A 22,486-nucleotide genomic window follows, 5' to 3' on the forward strand; every position below is an offset into this window, starting at 1 on the left:
ATATTAAACTTTTGGTCGAGAAAGGTCCTAAAAGAGATAATAGTATTATGTATGGTCCCTACGATAAATTTGGTAAACGGTTTTCTAAACGGTTTTCTGCAGCTTTATATACAAGAACTTTACCAAATTTAGAGAAGTGTGATAGAGAATGGCTAGTATATTTGAAAGAGTTAGACACAATATTTTGTTTCTATTGTAAAGTGTTTAGAAAAGGGATTTCAAAAGGTAAATTGGATGGTGAAGGTTATGCAGATTAGCACCATGTTACCACTAGGGTTAAAGAACACGAAATTTCATTAGATCGTCTTACAAATAGGAATAAGTGGTTTTATATGCGTAAGAGATTGAACTTGAATGAAACAATTGATAAAGTTCAATACGAGCAATTCAAGAAATAAAGATTACCGGAAAAAAGTCATTTTGAGAATCATTGCAGTAGTGAAGTTTCTTGCTAAACATAATTTAGCATTTCGTGGATCCAATGAAAAATTGTATAAAAATGGTAACTATAAATTGTAATTTTTTTGTTCTAATTCCACCAAATACATTTTTGTTAATTATTATGATTGATTCCACTTCCTATTTGTTACTTGTATTTAGTAGGTAATGGAAATTTTTTGGGTGTCATTGAAATGTTGGAAGAGGTTGACCCAGTTATCAAAGAGCATGTGTGGCGGATCACAAGTTTTGGGCTTCATGTGTATTATCTTGGCCACTTAATCCAAAAATAACTAATATCTTTGTTAGCTCAAGAAATTAAAAAAGAACTTATCAAGAAGATAAAGGAAACAAAGTACTACTCAATCATACTTGATTGTACTCCTGATTCAAGTCGTCAATAACCGATGACTATAATAGTGAGGTATTTAAAGTTATCATATAATTTTGTTACTGTCGAGGAGTCCTTTTTAGGTTTTTTTGAATGTTGATGATACATCCGGAAAATGACTATTTGATATTACACTTTTGGAGTTAAAGTCTCTTGGTCTTGAAATTGATGATATGTGTGATCAAGACTATGATAATGGAACAAATATGAAAGGAAAACACCAAGGAGTGCAAAAGAGATGTTTAGATATAAATCCTAGAGCATTTTACACTCCTTGTGGTTTCCATTCTCTTAATCTAACATTATGTGATATGGCTAACAAGTGTGTTAAAGGAAAGAACTTTTTTTGGATTTATCCAACGCATTTATACTATCTTTGCAAATTCTACTAAGAGGTGGGATATTTTGAAAGATAATGTTAAAGCTTGGAGTCTTAAGTCATTGTGTCAAACTCGTTGGGAAAGTCGGGTTAAGAGTGTAAAGGCTATTGAACTTCAACTCGTGGATGTGCGGGAAGCTTTACTTCAAGTTGGAGAAAAAGATAATGATGCAGCAATTGCAAGTGAATCAACTTCACTAGCAAAAAAAGAATTTGGCGACTTTGAATTTTTGGTATCAACTGTTATTTGGTATAAAGTACCAAACCATGTGAATATTGTGAGTAAGAAGTTACAATCAAACGATATGCATCTTGATAGGGTACTTCAAGGATTATAGAGAAACTGGTTTTTCAAAAGCGATTGTTAAAGCTAAGGAGGTTGTTATTGAAATGGGCATTGATCCAATATTTCCACAAAAGCATTTGATTGGAAGGAAAAAAAATGTTTGATGAGAGTTCAACTAGCGAAGAAGTTTAATTTACACCTAAAGAGAATTTCAAACTCAATTACTTCTAATACACTGTTGATCAAGCAATTTCTTCTCTTGAGACAAGGTTTGAACAATTCAAAGAGTATAAAAAAGTATTTGGTTTTTTATTTCCACATAATTTGAGGGGAATTGAAGATAAAGATCTTAAGTCGTATTGTCATCGTCTTGAAAAAGCACTCAAGTTTGATGAAAAATCGGATATTGATGACGACATTTTATATGGAGTTGAAATTATTTGAGACATTGGAAACCAATGAATTTAGAAACCCTATAGATGTTTTAAGGTTTTTGAAAGAACTTGATTATTTCCCAAATGCAACCATTGCATATAGAATATTGTTGACTATTCTAGTAACAGTTGCATCTACAGAAAGGAGTTTTTCGAAATTGAAGTTTGTGAAATCTTACTTACGCTCCACAACGACCCAAGAAAGACTTAGCGGTTTTCCGATGATATCTATCAAGAACAAAATCTTAGAGAGTATAGACTATAAAGAGTTGATCAACCAATTTGCAATCAAGAATGCTTGGAGAGCTTCATGGATGGTCGCTTAGGTGTTAGGATATGTAATTACTCATTAAAAGACTATGAATTTTCTATTTTTAATTCTATAAAGTTTATCATCATTTTGATAAAAAAAAATAGTTTATGTAACTTAATTCGTTACACATTAAGGCCTAAGGGCATTTTTTATCCACCTCGTCCTGGGCATTTGAATCCTTATAATTGACCCTATCTTTATATGTAACTATTGTTTAAGAACCCAGTTAAGTAGCCACTTGTGGCCTTGTGACTTGTAAGTGAGGGCATTTCAAACTTTTCACTCGAGGGTTTTCAACGTATACTTGTTTCCATCTTCTTCCTTCTTCTTGCTTTATAATCTAAGCATCTCTTCCTCTTGAAAGTTATCACAACAACAAGAAGGTTTAATTGATTATAGTGAAGATGGTGCATTGTTATTGTGGAAGCCTAGCAGTTATGGTTACCTCGTGAATGCTCTTGTGGAAGCCTGGCAGTGATGGTTACCTCGTGGTTTAATCTCAGTATCGGTAGGCAAATTTTATCTTACGAGTGTTATGGTAGCAGATTCTTATGGATTGGATAAGTTGATCCACCAATGTACCTTAGATCGTTGGATGACATAAGATCCATAAACAACATGCAAGAATCCCTTCAAAAAGTTCGTATGGAAGCAAGGATTTTGAAGTTCATCTTATTTTTTAGTTGTTTTTTCTTCATTTTGTTACTGGAAGCTTTGACTACCATAAATGTATTTGTGGAATGATTTAAGATTTTTGGAAAGCGTGCTTCAAATCTTCCCGTACCTACAACTTCAAGTTATCTCTTTCAAATGTACAACATATTAGTCACCCCATTGACTAGTAACCTGAGTTGTATCAGCCCCATTAAAAATGCACTTGTTTTTTGTTGCATGAATTTTCATTTCTTCTAGTAGATTAGTGGTTGTAGGGGTAAGTGGACCATGACATCTAGCAATCATATTTTGGACATTGTAAATTCTTTTCATGAGGTACTCCCAAGTGAACTCTAAATAATATATGATTGGTTTGTTTCTACCATCTTGTAATTTGGAGTTCAAAACCTCATACGAGGTATTTAATATTATATTACTATGTTTCATCACTATTTATAGACACTTTATTCTGAATCAAGTAACTTAATAGTGAAGATATACATAAAGTTGAAATAACAATGTTTTACAAAACTAACAAGTGAGATCTAGCCCAGTTGGATGGATGAATTTGCATTAACCAATCATGAGCTTTTACATTGAATTTTTTTAATTTTTCCATGGCTTTCTGAAAAATGTCTCATAGTGGTAGTAGTGGCACACTTCCAAACATAATATTTGAGATCCTTATTCCTTCGATGAAGTTTCATATTCTCATGAATATGCTTCAAAAAAAATCTTACGTTCAACATAAGGAAACCCTTTGACAATTACAAGAATGTTGCCCTAATTCATAAAAGGTTAGTTGTTTATTATTACAAACTTTAATAAGTCAAAATAAATCATTAAAGAGACTTTAGCTTTTGCTTATCATAGATGAATGTGAAATTTAAGTTAGAAGCCAAATCCAAGTCTTTACCTATAAATTCCAAAAACCATGTACAAAAAATTATGGTTTAATCTTCAACTAATTCATAAGTTACATGGTATATTCCATTACTGAAATCTACTCTCACAGTTGTCAAAATCTCCATTAGATAGGGACAACCTTATAATACAGGATGACACAACCCCAAGAAATCCATCATACCATCCTTGAATCCCATCTTTAATGCTCCCAAACATACATAGATCATCTAAACTAGAATGTTATAGTGGGCACCATTGGGTAAACCATGAACGATCGATCGATAGAGTGGGAACCATCATTGTCAAACCCTAGTATGATTGCAATGGACGAGAAGGCACTATGGGTCGATGATAATGGCTTGAAGAAGATTAGATAATCGATGTTTCTTGGGAGGAAGATGCAAGAATGTACATGGACATACTCTGCAGCTTCCGCTACCTCCAAGCTTATGATTACATTACGTCACAAGTGAAAAGTCCAAAATGATGTCATGTGCAAGGACCATGTTCGTTATAAAATACACAGTTAAGGACCATTCATGCAATAAAATGTCCATACACACCGTTTGAGGAAATATTTTAAAACCATAAGGATCATTCCTGAAATTTAGTATATGAGTCGAGAGAAATTATGAATACACTTATTTTGGGCTAAACAAAAAACATTTTATATAAAAATAATTATTCTTATAGATGAGCGAATTAGTTTTTCCAAGGAAAAACATTATATTGACTTGAATAATTAAAAATAATAATTATTCATGATCTTTTGTCGTCGATGAAATAATAATTCTTGTAAAACCGAGGTAAGATAAAATATGAATACAATTTTTTTTGGCAAATAAAAATCATCTCATATAATAATAACAATAATTATAGATGTAACACCCCAAGTTCAGAAACACAAGTTCAGGGTTCTTAGTGTAAATAAGGAAGATCGACTCGGCGAGTCTATGGATAGACTCGGCGAATCGGTGCTGGAATGAGAAACCCTAATTTCGGGGGTTTGCATCCTATTTAAGGAGCCTTAAGCCCCCATTTTGACCCCTTATTACCCCTCTGAGGATCATAAGCCCTAAAAATAATAAGAGAAGAGCCTTGAGAGCATTTTTGGAGCCTGGATAAGTGATTTAAGAAGGAAATCTTGAAGGCTAAGGAGCTTGGATCAAGGAGGCTTGAGGAGATTTGGTTTACTCTTTAGTTGGAGGTTGTTTTAAGGTAAGAATTCGTCATCTTGGCTTTAACCCTTCTAGATACACCTTTTTGGAGCTTTAGGGTTTGTTTGGAAGAAATTATGTTGAGATCTTGATGCATGAGTTAGATCTGGAGTTGAAACTCCAGATCTGAGTCCCATATAGATGCTATGTGAAGAAAGCCCTTTGATTAGCCATGCAAAAGCCAGCCCTAATGAGTTAAGTTCCATTTTAACTTGGTTTTTGTTGAATGGGTCATGGAAGCACGTAAAGGTAGCAACTTTATGTTGCTAATGAACCATAGGAACCATGATCTAGTTTTTGGAGTAAGGGAGTGGCTCTGTGACTCGAGATTATAGAACTTCGCGTATGGAATCGGCGAGTCTGGGAGATGACTCGGCGAGTCGGACTAGAGATTAGACATGAGTCGCATAGGGACTCGGCGAGTCACGTGGGTGTACTCGACGAGTTGCATGAAGATAGGCAGGAACTCGATGAGTTGGAAGAACAACTCGGCGAGTCTGTTGAATATTGCCTAGGACCCGGCGAGTTTATTCTTGGACTCGGCGAGTCTGGTCATGGAACCTCAACCTTTCTGGTTAAGTCGTGAATCGGTGAGTCGAGGGATGACTCGGTGAGTTGAGCATGAAGGGACTCAGAGTTTGTTGGACTCAGCGAGTCTTGGGGCGACTCGGCGAGTTGAGTCACGATATGGGAGTTTACAGAGCATGGGGACTCGACGAGTCAACGGGTTGACTCGGCGAGTAGAGTCAGTCAGGAAGTTTGACTTTGACTGAGGACTTTGACTTTGACCATGAGTTGACCAGTTGACTTCTAGGGGTATTTTGGTAATTGTTGATATTTGTTGAGTTCAGTATTTTGGTGTTGTCCACTGGTGGAATTCGTGTCGGAGGTTGGAGTAGCGTGATCTTATCTCTTCAGTCACCAATTGCGAGGTGAGTTATCCTCACTATATCGACAGGGTCTACGGCACCAAGGCCAACCCTTTTATCGGATGGAAATCCAGGTAGTTGTTTGTTATGTTTTTGTTTTGCTATGTTTGCATCCTGGTAGTTAGGATGGTATATGTTAGGGACCTGGTTAGGGTCGGTATCCTGGTTTTAGGATGATGCTATGCTAGTGACTGGTTAGGTCGGTATCCTAGTAGGGATGTGCTATGTTATGTGATACTAGTTTGGTTGATAGGTTACGAATTGCTATATGATTATATGTTTATGTGCACATGGTTGTTTGTCTGGGGTTGGGTTGAGGCGGGTCCTGCTTTGTGCTGTAGGCCAACATACCCAGGGTGGACCGGATGTTCCGAAGGCCTAGCGAGCGGCCCGGATAGGCTGTAGGCCCCGAGAGGGCGGACCAGACGTGCCGAGGCTCAGGGAGTGGACCAGGCCGACTGAAGGCCCGGTGCGGGCGGACCAGTCATACTGTAGACTCAGAGAGTGGACCAGGTGTATTGAAGGCCGGTGCGGGCGGACCAATCACACTGTAGACTCGACGTATATGGCTAGACTCGGAGGGTGGACCAGGTGGACTGAAGGCCCGGTGCGGCGGACCAGTCACACAGTAGACCCAAAGTGCATGGTTGTTATGTTCTGTCTATATGTTATGATATGTCTATGGTATTGTGGTTGGTATTTTGGGGGTAACTCACTAAGGTTTCGGGCTTACAGTTTTCAGTGTATTGTTTCAGGTACTTCAGGAGATCGCGGCAAGGCGAAGGCGTGATCGTACCGCTCCTCATGTTTTATGTACTTATGATGTGATTCTGGGAAATACTCTGATAATGAATGAATTGAAAACCTTTTTGTAATGAATTAATGAAAATTGGTTGTTTTTGCAAAGTTTAAATTGGTTTGAATTTTTAGAGCGTTACAATAGATTAGCAAATGAGCTTTTCCAAAGGATAAACATTTTATTGACTTGAAAATGGTGTGAGTTACTTTTATGGTGTTAGTTGTACATTAAAGAGTAAACTAGACCTGATAATGGGGCGGGTTTGGAGCGAATCGACCTTGATCCAAATCTTTTTAAGATTCAAATCCGCTCCGTAGCCCGTAAGTTTTTGAATAATCAAACACATACCTTTATTCACCAAATCCACAATTATCCTAACTTGCCCCGTAACCCGTATATTTTTGAATAATCAAACACATTTTGTTTAAATTTTAAAATAATATTTATTAAATAAAACATAATTTATTTAGAAAACACATTACGTACTTGAGGACTTTTTATTGGAATGAAAATCATTATTCTAGTAATTTTCGATTGGAAAGAATGAGAATTACTATTTTCTGGTTTTTGATCGCCGATTGCATTGATAGAGAATAACAATTGCAAATTTTCTTCCGGTTGATAAATGAATTTAATTATTTATAAATGAAATTGGTGATTGTTTGATAAAATATAAATGAAATGATATCATGATTCTTAGTAGATGACTGAAAGTCTTAAAGTCGACTCTTCGAGTCCTATGAAAAACAGTTTAATTTTTTGCCCTTTATCTTTGGACTTTCAATTGGAATTAAAAGTTACTTTAGAATCTAAAACTTGGAAATATAATCCTAAAAATCTTTCATCCCTATAGATTAAGATCTAAAACTTGACAGAGTGGAAAATGCCAAGCCATAGCTTTGCAATTGTCAGACGCTGTCACACCCCCGAACCAGGACGGCGGAAACGTCCGAGGGCGGATGACTTCATTTTGTAATATCATAACAATTGAATATGAATGAAACATAGCAACCAAACATCATACATTAAAAGCTACCAACATACATTGTTTATAAGTTGTATTTGTTCATTAATTACACAAAAATGACATAAGAGTAATTAACTCAAAAATGTAGCAAATATCCAAGTTCCACAGTCCAAATATTTGTTCACTGAGTCCCTGAGAATACAAGTTGTTTTGAAAAGCGTCAACACAGAATGTTGGTGAGTTCATAAGTATGTTTTGTAAGAAAAAGTTTGTAACATCTTTGTTTGTAAGAGTTTGTAAGATTCCATAAAATCCGATATTTTCTATGAAAAATGGTTTGTGAGTCTCGTTCTAAACTGTGAATAATTGCATGCATGTACTTTGTTTTCTGTTGTTTGTAATTGCAAAAAAATGTGTTCCCAGAAAATCCAATATTTTCTATTGTATGAAAACTTGCAGTCTTAAAACCCTAAGACTGGAGTGGTGATAATAATGTACTGGAAAATGAAGCGTAGTTTTGTATTTAATAAAACTAGTGCAGGGTATATTTTCCATAAATCCAAAATAATGTTGTTAATCCCTATGTGAGTCGTTACAACCATGCTTGATGTGACTGATATGCCTGTCATGACGTTCTTCAGGCGTCGGTTTCGGTACAATATTTATCTCCCTAGACTGGCCCCGTCTAGTTGTAGCAAACAGCTCAAGTGTGGGGGTGTCAACCCCGTATAGATCTATATACAATTACCTCGCTCTCCCTCCAGGAAACTCTGGTTATAACTACAGGACTTACGACGTACACTAGGTAGGTACGGTGAAGGAAAGTGTCTCACTAGAGCATTAACGGATTTACGCAAATTTCGAGTCCCTTTATCAATCAAGGAAATAACATTTCCTTTGCAAATAGGTGACAACTATTTTATGACACGCGATTTGGCAAATTTCATATTATTTAGCTTATGACGCGCTTTACTGATTTTATGACACACAGATTCTTTATCCACGCCTTTACAGTTTCTATGACACACAGTTTATGACACGCTCATTTTTCTGTCATACATTCTGCTTTGTATATTATTTCGGTGAGATTATTTATAACACTTTTTACAAGTGATCCTTAATTAACATGTCATATTGCATACCTTCTCAAGTTTTTAATCCATCCAACATTAGTGTCGACATAGATAAAAATATTTTTCTAATAAATTTAATATTAGCAAAATATTAAATTTTGTAGCTTGTTTAATACACCAAAAATTTGTTTGAGAGTTTGTTACACAAAACATCCTAATTTGTTGTGACTCTAGCAAGTAATAATTTTCTACAAAATACATATATGACCATGAAGCTTATTATTTGCAAATATTTGTGTAAGTATATTGTGTTATATATATATATATATATATATATATATATATATATATATATATATATATATATATATATATATGTCTAAAGTTTAACAGGTTGAGCACAACACTCATTTTCTTGCTACTTATGTATGCAAAACCCATATCCACAAGATTTCATGCAATATATACGTTAACAAACACTTTTCTCATGATTTTTATAAAGATGTATGAGATAAGCTCCATGTTCAAGCAATTACCCAAAGGTTAAACACATAACACATTGGTCCATGCAACTATCTAACGGTTAAACGAAAACTTGACTTGTATTCCCCCCAAAAAAGTATGAAAAACTCGACAATAGTGGGGTATGAAGCTCACCTGGGTTGATTTTGTGAGGTAGAAAAAGAAGAATCAAATTTTCGAGCCTAGCCTTGCCTTGGAGAGATTCTCAAAAAGCCGGTGTTTCTAAGAGCTTAACACACAACAAAAGTGTGTAAACAATAAGTTCTTGACTTAGATATGTATAAAAATCACTTAAGTTTACAAGGAACTTACCAAGCTTATGAGTTTTTTGAAGAAAGTCTTGAGGATGGCACCACACACCCATGAATTTTTGAGAGGAAATGAAGGAGTCTTAAGAGAAAATGAGTAAGCATGTTTGAAGTGTGTATGTGGGAGGGTGAGGTTCGGCCGATGGATAGGAGAGAGGAGGGGGAAAGAAGTTGATTTTCTTTAAAGTTGATGGGATATGCATGGGTATATGAAGGTCCAAAGCATAGGTGTATGTTGGGTAGTAAGGAGGTGGCAAGGTATTTTCCTTTTCTTTTTCCTTTTCTCTTTTTTTTGTTCAAACTCCAACCGACCCCATAGGGTTCTCGGTTTAAAAGGGTGGCCCAAAAAGAGTGGGTTTCAATTTTTGGCTTGGCCCAATAGGGGTTTTCGGTCGATTAAAGCCTAAAGAAAAAGGCTTTGGGCCCACTGAGGCCCAAGGGAAAGCTCTCGGCCCAATAAGGTTCACGGAAAGAGTTTTCGGCCCAACAGGGTCCAATGGAGAGTTTTTGGCCCAATGGAAGTCCTAATAGAGGTTCTCGGCCTAACAAGGCCCATTATAGGGTTTTTTGCCCAAAGGAAGGCCAAATAGAAGTCTTTGGCCCAATAAGGCCTAAAGAAAATTTTTCGGCCCAATAAGGGTTTTGGGCCGAGAATTCATGGGCTAAGGCCCAAATGTGATTGGACTTAACTATTGGATCGAGTTTTGGACTTGCATGAGGCTATTTCAACTTGGTTCACAAGGTATGCACGTATGAACTTAAATGGCATTGTAGTTTGAATTTCACTATCTTGATGAAATAGGGTTACATAGAAGGAATGGTTTCGTACAAGAAGTCTAGATCTCAAACCTAATTTGTTGGTTGTGACAGACGCATCAACATCGTCCCCTGGTGTACGCCAAAGGGGCTCGCCTTGCCCAATTCGTTGGTGGTGTAGCGTGAAGAGAGAGGAGAGAGATAAAGACAAAATATTGGAGAGATTGTGTGGTGGTGTGTGATTGGCTTATTTTTATTTTATTTTATTTTTTACCATTCAAAATCAATATCAAACCCACCACCACTACCTAATAACACCATACTGAGCTTAATTGGCATACAAAAATATGATGGGACAATGCTTAGCACATGCTACCACTCATTCTAACCTAATACTTTAGAGAGATTGACGTGAGTCATGAATTTCTCCTTAATCATTATTCCATGAACGGTAGCCACAATGCTACCACCTGTCACCACTACTCCCCCCCCTCTCTCTTTCACTCTCACTCTCTCTCTCTCTCTCCCCTACAGTTGACGATCAATTCTTAATCCTATCTATATATCACTTGCAACCAACAACCATCAACCCCTTCTCTCTAACATATAAAACCAACGACTATCAATCCACCCCTCTCTATTGTCTGCCTAATTGCATCCCTAAGCCTCCGGTTTGATTAGAGATTTGAATATGTTTGTGGTAAATGGCAGCTTGAGGTGGCGATTGTTGATGATATTATGGATTTAGGTGGTGGTGTTGGTGGTGGACTGTGCATTTATGTGGTGGTGTTTGTGGACGATGGATTTAAGTGGTGGCGTAGTCGGTTGTTAGTGAGGCTCTTGGGCTGGTCATAGAACCGACGACCTCTCTCGTCTATTTCTTTAATAATAAAAAAATAAAAATATGAAAATGTATCATCCTAATTTTCAAGACCAAAAATTTCATTTTTGATATAACAATTTAGAAAATCATTTATAAGAAAATATCATCAAGTCATATCATTTCATCAAAACCACAGTCATATGTCTCAAAGTCATATCATGAAAACAATAATATCATCAGAGTACAATCCCAAGAACGTCATGGTGTGGAAATCCTGTGTGTGTGATGTGTCGCTACCGCACCGGCTCCTTCCCCTTCGCTGAAGAGGTACCTGAAACAAAACTAAAAACTCTAAGCACGAAGCTTAGTGAGATCCCCCACCATAACACATACCACATAACATACATACTGTCGGGCAACTCCGGGGAGCCCGACCTACCCTGTTTGGACATTCTGGGGTGTCGACCTACCCTGTCTGGCAGTTCTGGGGTGCCGACCTACCCTGTCTGGAAATTCTAGGGTGTCGACCTGCCCTCCGGTTTATCCCAACCGGCTACGGGGACTATTTCACCCCTACTACTACCACATAATAATATAGCATGAACATACTATCAGACATATCTGGGGTGCCTGATCTACCCTTCGGTCCTTATGACCGTAACGCAGGGACTATTCCCTCCTACTACCACTATCACATAAGACATAACATACTAACACATAACACATAACAGATAGTGGCATACCAGACAATTATCACAAAGACAATCATCTCAACTATAATCAACTACTAGTGGGCCGACATTGGTGCCTTCGACCCACTTTTACTGGAAGGTAACTCACCCCAGTGTCGTAAAGTGTTTGAACCGTCCTTGTTGTCGGGATCAACTCCTCTCAATTCCTACACATAAAAATCTTCCTTAATTACCATTTCTGGTCAACTCAGGTCAAAGTCAAAGTCAAGGTCAACTCCTTGGTCAAAGTCATCTTTGGGTCAAGGTCAACATCCAGTTGACTCAATTCACCGAGTTGACCCAGCAACTCGCTGAGTTCCCTAATCCTTAGAACGCTAAAACTTCGACCCTACTCGCCGAGTCTTGTAGGAGCTCGTCGAGTTCTCCTTTAACAAAGTCGAGACCTTCTACAACTAACTCGCCGAGTTCAACCTTGAATTCGTCGAGTTCATCTTCATCCAAGTTATTTAGCCCTTGACTCGCCGAGTTCTTCTTGAACTCGTCAACTTCTTCTTCATATAATTGGGATAATGCCTTGAACTCGTCGAGCACGTTGATCTTCGGGTCCATAACGAACCCAACTGACTGAGTCTTCTTCCAACTCAACACGTTACTCGTTATCAGAAGATGTTTGGGGGAAACTGCGACCCGACTCGCCGAGTCCCTCCATGTCCAAAACTATTCAGTCGATTTCAGTTGGTCTTAATGCGTCCAAAACATAGATCTGACCTCCTAGGGTTCATATTACACGTAAAGTGACAAACTTGACATTCATGCATGGGGTATTTGGCTCAAATGGCCCTAAAATGAGGTTTATATTATGCATGGGACTCCCATGCCATAAAGTTGGCACCGTTATGCCATGGGAACCCTCAATGGTTCCAAATCTGAAGTTATACCCCCTTAGAACCACAAAACCCTGAAAATGGCTCTACTAAAGCTTAGAAAAGGTAGAAACTAACCCTTACTAGATATCTAAGAGATAGATTGTCAAGGTTGAAGCTTTTTACCTTGAATAAGCTGGAAATGAAGCAAAATCTCTGGATCTACTTGCTTCTTCTAGAACCCCCAAGCTTCAACTTCTTTCTTCAAGCTTCAATCAACCAAAAACACACAAAAATGGCTCAAAGACACTCCAAATGCTTTAGGGTTTCGAGTTAGGGTTTTTCTGGACTGTGAGAGACGATGGAGGCTGAAATGGGACTAGATAAATCGTTTAAATAGGATGCAAACCCTAACTATTAGGGCTTCATCCAGGCAGCCCTACTCGTCTAATCGGGCTCCCGACCCGTCGAGTAGGTTACTTAAAACGCGCGTCCAAAATCCAGTTTACTCGACGAGTTGGGCCTCCAACTCGTCGAGTCCCAGTGTAAACATGCAATTGCTTATAATTAAAATACGTACCAGGAACGGTGTGTTACAGAAAAAGACAAACGGTAGGGTATTTTCACCATTTTGTGGAAATTGATGGTAACAATTTTAGGGACCAAAGCTGATGTATTTTGAAAACTTCCGGACCATTGACATTAATTATTTAAAAATTAAATCAAAATTGCATATAGGTACGTGGGACAGTAACCAAAACTATAATTGAAGTTACACATCTTTTATCCAGTTTATGCTAAAGGTATTTTAAATATATTAAATTAATAGTCACTTGTATACATTTTTGAATTATAAAGTGAATACCTTTCTTAGATTTAAACGGTCATTTATTTAATAGAATAAAGCGATACTTATGAATTTAAAAAATAATAACGTTGGGAGTATGATGTCGATGAATGCGATCTTTTAGAAATTGTCGTACGCATCATTTTATATTATTCTATTCAATTCAATTTATTTTTGAAAAATACCTTTTCTTGCGTTTGAATCAATTGATAAAAAAGAACATAATTTGACCGAGAATGGCTGTAAACCCGTAGATTGCAATGTTTGATAGTCTAGGCCTTCCGGTATGGTATGCATTTTCACGTGTGATGGCTGATGTGGCGGTCTTTTCCGCGCGTGAACACCCCTTCTCCCCAAGGGGTGTAGGTGTGGTATGGCGTGGATCCGGCTATAAGCGACCACAAGGAATTTGATTGGTTAATGTCATTTGACCGTTTTTTTTTTTTTGTGAACACTGAATATTGACTGGAGAGAGTTTAGATATAGTTAAATGGTTTAAAGGAGGTAGATTGAAGCTTTGAGTTTTGGTAACGGCTAATGACCCGTTTTGTGAAAAGCGGGTGAAGAAGCCAAAAAGGTAATTGGGTTTTAAAAGAAGTAAAGACCTATTCATATTTTCTTTTTAATTGAAGTTACAACAATGGTCCATGAGATTTATCTTTTAATTTAATTACACCCTCTCACTTATCTTTGAATTAAATTAACTCTCATATATATATATATATATATATATATATATATATATATATATATATATATATATATATATATATATATATATATATATATATAATATATATATATATATATATATATATATATATATATATATATATATATATAACAATGGTCCATGAGATTTATCTCTTAATTTCATTACACCCTCTCACTTATCTTTGAATTAAATTAACTCTCATATATATATATATATATATATATATATATATATATATATATATATATATATATATATAATTTTAAAAATAAGTAATATGTTTATTTAATTTTTTATTAGTAAAATGATTATTTAAGATTAAAATTATGTTTTCTTTATTTAATCTAACGTTAAAAAAATAAAAAGTATAAATGAAGTAGAGTGGTAATCATTCCAAAAGGCTGGTGGTTTAGTAAACATGTAATGGAGATGATGTTACGTATAGATAGCAGCACTTTTTTAATTGGTTGGTGCCTTGGTGGTGATCATACCCCCTAGCCTAATAGATGAAAAAACATACAGTAGACTTTACATATCTAAAGAGCAATTAACTTTAATTACAAATATGTCTTTTTGGTTCGATTTGATCATTAGCACTCTCTCTCTTTACACATTCAAAATAGATGTCAAAAAAATCATTTTGACAAATACAAAGGTCATCAAGTTACCATGCTAACATGACATGACGCATGGCATTTGAGTCGTCGGTACTAATCATACCAAAACAGATTCATAACCAAATTAAAAACTACCATATATCATGGGTACTTATGGCGGAAAAATAAATCCTCATATAGACTAAAAAATAATAAATAAAAATGTCTTCTACGTGACTACTAATAAATCATCTATCCAACATATACAACATATATATATATATATATATATATATATATATATATATATATATATATATATATATACACCTCATCCTCATCCGATAATTGACAAAGCGATTTATTGAATATTTCTTCTATATGTCTCAATGTGACTGAGTCTGTCGCTCGGATTAATAGAAACAAGGGTTTTTGGAACTTCGACAATGACAAACGAACCAACAAATATTCATCAAACTGCAAACCCGTTATCAGGAAAAAAAAAAAAAAAACTCTTTCCAAAGTGGAGCTCATACTCGCCTAACTCAAAGTATAGTTTCTCCATGTTAGGTCGTGAATTTGTAATATCCTATTCACATGAATTTTCCTTCCAAGTTCTAGGTTTACATGTCATGGCCAATGAAGCATTGTACAAATTAGTATAAAAGAAGCAAGGTGATGTATTTCGAACATATACGTTGTATTCCGGACGAGGTCTTCATCTTAGACACACGTCTGGGACGTGTTCTTCAGATTCCCGGTTACAATTGTCATTTCAACCCAACATTTTTACCACACTAATACTTAAATATCCCACATATGGTGACTATCGAAGCCTAACTAATGAAAAACACCCAATTACCACCAATCTCAATAAAAAAACCCTTTTCATTCCGGAATAATTCTTCAAATTTCGGAAAATAATTTTTGTCCGAACAAAGTTTTTTTTGTAACACGAAAAAATGTAAAGACAACATACACAATACACTTAGTCTCTTCACCATCATATTCATTTTTCCTTCGATTCCATAAAGTATAAAATGATATTCCAAAATATGGTGAGCACCATATTTCAGTTATCTTTTACAAGGAGGGATCGCTTCCACAGGTGGTCACCCATCGGATCTGAACCGAAACACCCCAATACCGTTTCATTGGTAATTTCTACAAAATATAAAAACATTGATTATTTTCACTAATCCAAATAAATGATCATTTTTATGAATATCCCCTATATATTATATAGTTTGGTGGATTGCCCGTTGGAATTTAAAGTTGATTCTAAAAATCATTGGCGGAAAACCCGGTAAGGACCCCACGTGGAGCCTACATATTCGGACATACAACTTCGCCTTAAGCGACACGAATGGAAAAAGACAGCAATAAAATAGAGTTTCCAAAGATTTGTTTCGTAAACAACGAGAATTATATATATTTTTAAAGTACTCGCAGCTTTGCATTAGATAATTATAGGTACTACGATTATCAAAGATAATAATAATAATAATAATAAACTTTCAATAAATCAGCTAGAACAAAATCAAAGCCAAAAAAAATGATTTTATGTTTGTAAAAAAATCTAATTTTATTGGTCCAACCCTACTTTGTTCACAAGAGAATAAATGGACTGAACAAAAATACAAAACAAAACCAATTCAAAAACAATTTGACAAATATTCATCATATTCTTCTTTCTTTCCCAGAAAATACACTCTACTAAATCCATAACCCGACTCCATACAAGACTAATGTATCCAAAAAAAAAAAAAAAAAAAAAAAAAAAAAAACTTAAACAAACAAATAGACTCCGTATAATATATCAATAAACCCTCATTCAAACGACACACCCACCTCCATTTGCTTGAGGTAAATTACCAAAATACCCCCCCCCCTACTAAAAGACCTCGGCCAACCCCTTCATACAGACCCACCACCTTTGCATCTCTTCAACACAGACCACGACTCGACCCAACCCCACGAGATGCCCTGACCTGACCCGACCCGACCCAACGACTCGACCGAACTGACCGACCTGACCGGACTTGACCTCTGACGCCACCAACTTACTTCACCTTCCCCTGAAAAGTAAAAACCCTAATCGAGTCAACCCAACCTCTTAACCATGGTTAAGTTCAACAAAGTAAAAATAAAAAAAAAAAAAAGTGAAAATTTGAGTTTACCTTCATTCAGCTATTGAAATTGAATCCACCAGATGGAACTTGAACATTGTTTCCACCGAAATTAAAACCACCTTGAGCACCAGCAGCATCAGCCACAGCTTCATCTTCCTCATCCAACCAATAAGTCTCAAGAATCTTAACAGCTTTCTCATAAATCTCATTATTATCATGACTTTGCAAATTCTCAATCTTTTCCAACCCTTCAGCATCATCAATCAATTGAGCATAGTAATTAACATCACCAGAATTTCCAGCATTCTTCTCAACCTCACCCACTTTCAGAATATTCTCAAGCCCTTCTAAGGAAACAGTCACAATCCTTGGATCAGGGCACACTAGAAGATCACACAATGGCTTTATACACCCTTGACTCACCAAATACCTATAAAAATATAAATCATTTTTAACATTTAACATTTCAATTCATATGACATATAAGTTTTAAAAAGAACATACTTGATTTGCTCATTGGTTCCACCAGAAGTGGCGTTTGAAATAGCCCATGCAGCTTCTTTTTTAATATCGAATTCAGCTGTTTGAAGAAGGTTGACTAATGGAGCAATTAATCCAGCTTCAATTACAGTTTGTATTTGTTCTTTGTTTCCAGCTGTGATGTTTGAAATTGTCCAGCATGCTTCTTTCTTGATGCTCTTCTTGTGGTTATGTGTCAACAAGCTTAGTAAACATGGAAGTGCACCTCGCTCGATAATATGCTACAAAATTGGAAAATTACATCATTTTTTATATACTTTTATTATGTAAGAAAATAAAAGCATGAGTACAAAATGTAATACCTGAGTTTGGATATCATCGCCTGTAACAATGTTGCCAACAGTTCGAAGTGCAGGGATGAGAACTGAAGGAGATGGATGACTAGAGAAAAGAGATATGATAATTTTTTTTTATTAAAATGTTTAAATAAGAAAAAAAAATTTAAAAATAATAATAAAGTGGGCCGTACAGGAGAAGCTCAACAAGGCGTTGACAAACACCAGCATCAATAACAGCTTGAATTTTGTCATTCGTTCCATCAGAGAGATAAGAGAGAGCCCAACATGCATCTGTTAACACCTCTTCATCATTTGAATGAACAAGTCTCTCAAGTGCTGGAAGAGCTGGCCTTGTCTACAAACAAATAAAAAGAAATCAAATATGAGAACAAAATAAAAATGTATAAAAATATATAACAATAAAGATAAAGATACCTGTTCAAATGGAGGCTGAGGTTTTCCCCTACAAAAGTTAGACAAAGTCCAGGTGGCGTTTCTAAGCATGGAGAGCTTAGCGTTCTCATTTAACTGAGAAAGCAAAGGAATCAAAGCACCTTGGCCAAGAACAAGGTCACGACATCTAGGAGAATCACCTGCAACATTTCCTAAAGCCCAAACAGCCTGCAAAAGAATGTTGTGAGAATGATTAAAGAGAAATGATATTTTTGCAGATTCTTTAAGATCCATGTGTGTTGCTTTTACCTGTTCGCGAACATCATCACTTGGAGAAGCTAGAAGCTTGACAAAGATTGGAACTGCTCCATAATCGATTACAACTTTTGTGTTTTCAGATGTTCCTGAGGCAATGTTTGTAAGTGCCCAAGCAGCTTCAAACTGTTGCGAAATGAATAATGATGTTAAAGAAGAAAGGATAAAGGAAGAAGATGAAGGAATGAGTGAAATTGAATAGCATTTTTACCTGAAGCTGTGGGAAATCTTCCCTCATTAAGAACTCGACAAAACGAGGTACAACTCCAGATTGTATAACTTCCTCAATTGGTGGGCTTCTTTCTGTGAAACCAAATTTAGGTCAAATTTAGTTCTTGCATTAGGATATAAACGTAGAGTACAGAAGATTGTATATATATGTAAAATGTACCTATGGAAAGCAGTTTACGAAACTGAGTAGTTGCCTCCAGCTGCAGATTGTTATCATTGGAGTAAACTCCAGCAACCATGGAAGGAAGACTTTCTAACTGCAATTCGATCAGAATTAAGTATTCTATTAGTCAAAAGGATCAGTTGTTTAGATTCATATGTGATAAATATATATAAAAAATTTAGATCTATTCGATTGCATACGCATGAAAGCTTGATAATCATAAACCTAGACTCATATGTAATCATGTACATATAATAATACAGGTCCCAAATGATGATATTTTCGTGTACGCAAGTATTTTAAGGGATCAACAAGTAAAGGTAATGATTAAAGGTAAACAGTTACACGAATACATCGATTCCTGAACTGGTAACAGTCAATTTACTAGAATCAAATAAGCTGCAACTCGAATTCAATCGAAAAATTAACAAACCTTTTTCTCAACGGTTGATGTTTGGACCGGAACACCACTAGACAGCGGCTGAGACGACGAAAGTACTTGACGCTTCTTAAGCAAGTTCTCTTCCCTCTTGTTCTTACGGATCTCAACCATGTTGTCCTCCCTACGCCGCCTTCCTTCCTCCGCATCGACAGCCACCTTGTAACGGTTCCGACGAACCTCGGTCCTTGCGCTTGGCCTCAGAGACATGATTGATGGCTAATTGATATTTGACACCACTAGCGAAAACCCTAGAGATGCAAAACACAGATTTAAAACAAAGTAATCAATAAAAATTCGCTGATTTATATAAAGATCCAAACAATATGATGAAAACATATGAGTGAATTAGCTAGATCAATACAAAGTCGATGATTTACGGAAAATCAGAAACATACTTGTAGAGAGAGAGGGACGAAATGGAGATGAGAGAGATAGAGAGAGAAGAGGGGGGATCGATTTGTTAAGCGAAGTTTCAAAGTTTAAACGAAAGACTTTTCATTAATTTGATGTTGCAGTCCTTGTATTTTGTTAACGTTTTCATTATCTGCGAATTATGAGATCGAGTTAGGTTAGATATTCTATGTTTCTTTTTTTCTTAAAACAATAAAATAGTGTATAAATTTATGAATATATATGTGCATAAATGTCAATAATTATATTATTATTTGTGTAATATGAATATCTACTACATTATTATAAACGTTTTAAAAACCTTTTTTGTGATTAAGCATATTGATTGTATCTATCAAAAATATTATATAACCTCTCTTTCAACTTGTTTTTTATAAAAATAAAAATAATTCATATTATTATATATAACTATAAAATATTATATCATCGTTATATGTTATAATATTAGATACTTATGTCAATTTGACAAATACTTTTAATGAGATAACTCTAAATAAAATTTTATTTTTATTTAATTATACTTATTTAAACTTCATAAATTTTTAACTTTTTTTAAAATTAATATATATTAAACTCTTTACATTCTAATTTCAATTTTAAATTTTCGTTTTTTAAGCTAATACATTTAGTTTGTTATTTCTTTTTTTATTTAAATATAGTGTTAAATTCAAAATAAAAATTAAATATACTTAATTTGTTTAATTTAAATTATCTATAACTATTATGTAATACATGTAATTTGTTAACTTAACTATGATGTCGAGTTTTTAGTTTTAGAACAAAAACTCTTTTTTCTCAAAAATATTTAACTTTTACATGTAGCCTAGAAGTAGATGTCACCATGTAAATTAATTATATTCCATAAAGACCCTATATTTTATATTTTTTTGCTTTATATCTAAATGTTTTTTTTTTCAAAATAAACATAATTTTGACTTATTCTTTTTTATTTCATTAATTGAACCCGTTAACAACAAAAAATTAGGTTTATTCCATAAAAAAATATCATTTCATCATTTCTTACATTGTTTATGCTCCTCGTGTTTAAAGATGAAACGAATTCATGAGAACAATAAGTTGTACAAGAAAAAGAATAAGCAAAAATATGGCATAGGGTTACAGAATAGTTTATTATTTTAGGTGATCAATGCTTAAAACATATGTAAGTTACAATGATATATGGTTATATGTTGATAATCATCTCTATTAAGAAATAAAAATGAATACGTTAAAATTGAGTTTATTTAAAAAAAAAATCAAACGGTAAAAATATAAAATATAGAGTCTTTATATAACAACCTCGATTTATATGTTGGTAAAGTTTGACATTTTTTGAAAATAAGTTTTAGGTATAAAACCAAGAAAATATAAAGATAATCTTACGTGGAATAAACCATAAATTCAAAATATCGAATAAACTTAAAAAATATCTAAAAGTTATTTTTAGAAAATAATTGAAAATTTTAAATATGATGTTAAATATAAACTTAAATCGAAATGTCAAATTAACATAAAAAAATTTGATCAAAAACTAGATTTTATATAATAATAATATTTTTCAAAAGAAATATTTTTTAATTAATTAAAAATAATAAAATTTTAAATATAACACTAAATATAAAATCAAAATCAAAATATCAAATTCACACGGAAATACTATTAAATGATAAGACCACGAAAATATATTAATATATATTGATTAGCTTTTGATAGTTAAAAGTAACTATAAATAAAAAATTATTTTTATTTTCTTGCATAACCCCACCTATTGAGGTAATTTGGTTTTAAAATATGTGTATATATTTAAAATAATTGAAATGTTTGAAACAAATTATTGATAGATTTATTAATTCAAATTTAATAATAACAATATAATTGCTTTTAATAATATATATTTATCAATATTTTAATTATATTATTATATTACCAGCAATTAAATTCTCCTATACGTCTAATAACACAATTTTGTACTCCATAGCTTAACATAATGGACATTTTATGCCCCATAATAACTTGACCACTCATGTACGTTTTTATCTTGGTTATTACTTAATATGTGTTCTACATAGATAACATATTTTGGATATTTTCAAAAGTATATGTCATGTGTATGTATGCAGAAATATAAAAAAGAAGAAAAAAAATCTACACGGATATAATCTCTCTTTTAGGAATAGGTTACTTTGATAGAAATAAAGTTGAATGTTGTTCGATTGATATGAATGTAAAGTACATGAATGAAAATGCAAATGGAGGCCAAATTAGAAGGACCAAAGAGTACATTCAGCTGAAACAACGAGGTATTTACGTTTGTACCCTCCCCGTGTCTATTCGAATTTGAAAATGGCAACCACTTGAAAGTAGGTCGATGCCAGGCAATGTTAACATTTGCCACCTCATTGTTATAATAAGACAGGATCCAACCCTTTTGTTGATAACAGATCACGTATCTATACCTTAACGTATTATTAATGCATTCATGATTAAAAAGGATAAACATAGATAAAATTATACAAGTGATCTATGTGGTTTTTAAATGAGGCAACATAGCTCTTAAGGAAATTCTTTTACACCTTTGGTCCTTAAGTTTGGAAAATATTACATTGTGAGTTCTTATGGCTAACCATAAATGATATTAATTGCTTGTCAAATAATATGTTTTTTATTGGGTCG

The 22,486-nt window shown here is 34.5% G+C and overlaps 1 protein-coding gene across 1 annotated transcript; it reads right to left on the reverse strand.

Moving 5' to 3' along the window:
• Positions 1 to 16,573: 16,573 nt before the first annotated feature.
• Positions 16,574 to 19,950, reverse strand: LOC145088832 (importin subunit alpha-2-like). The gene is made up of 11 exons (XM_079027247.1): positions 19,798 to 19,950; positions 19,394 to 19,650; positions 18,958 to 19,054; positions 18,778 to 18,869; positions 18,561 to 18,692; positions 18,294 to 18,479; positions 18,050 to 18,213; positions 17,883 to 17,961; positions 17,545 to 17,801; positions 17,089 to 17,470; positions 16,574 to 16,986 (listed from the first exon to the last, which is right to left on the reverse strand). Exons 2-10 carry the CDS (start codon positions 19,607 to 19,609, stop codon positions 17,095 to 17,097), a joined length of 1,599 nt encoding a protein of 532 aa, XP_078883373.1. The 5' UTR covers positions 19,610 to 19,650; positions 19,798 to 19,950; the 3' UTR covers positions 16,574 to 16,986; positions 17,089 to 17,094.
• Positions 19,951 to 22,486: the final 2,536 nt, after the last annotated feature.

The sequence above is a fragment of the Lactuca serriola genome, chromosome 1 (assembly GCF_051521515.1).
Source record: "Lactuca serriola cultivar US96UC23 chromosome 1, Lser_US96UC23_V15, whole genome shotgun sequence".
Lineage (NCBI taxonomy): Eukaryota > Viridiplantae > Streptophyta > Magnoliopsida > Asterales > Asteraceae > Lactuca > Lactuca serriola.

Bases quoted from the DNA above. Each gene is read 5' to 3' on its own strand.
- LOC145088832 (XM_079027247.1), bottom strand. From the start codon at position 19,609: ATGTCTCTGAGGCCAAGCGCAAGGACCGAGGTTCGTCGGAACCGTTAC. The intron at 19,055-19,393 runs GTTTGTTAATTT...ATCGAATTGCAG, and splicing joins CATCAACCGTTGAGAAAAAG to TTAGAAAGTCTTCCTTCCAT. The intron at 18,214-18,293 runs GTATCTTTATCT...ATTTGTTTGTAG, and splicing joins CTCAGCCTCCATTTGAACAG to ACAAGGCCAGCTCTTCCAGC.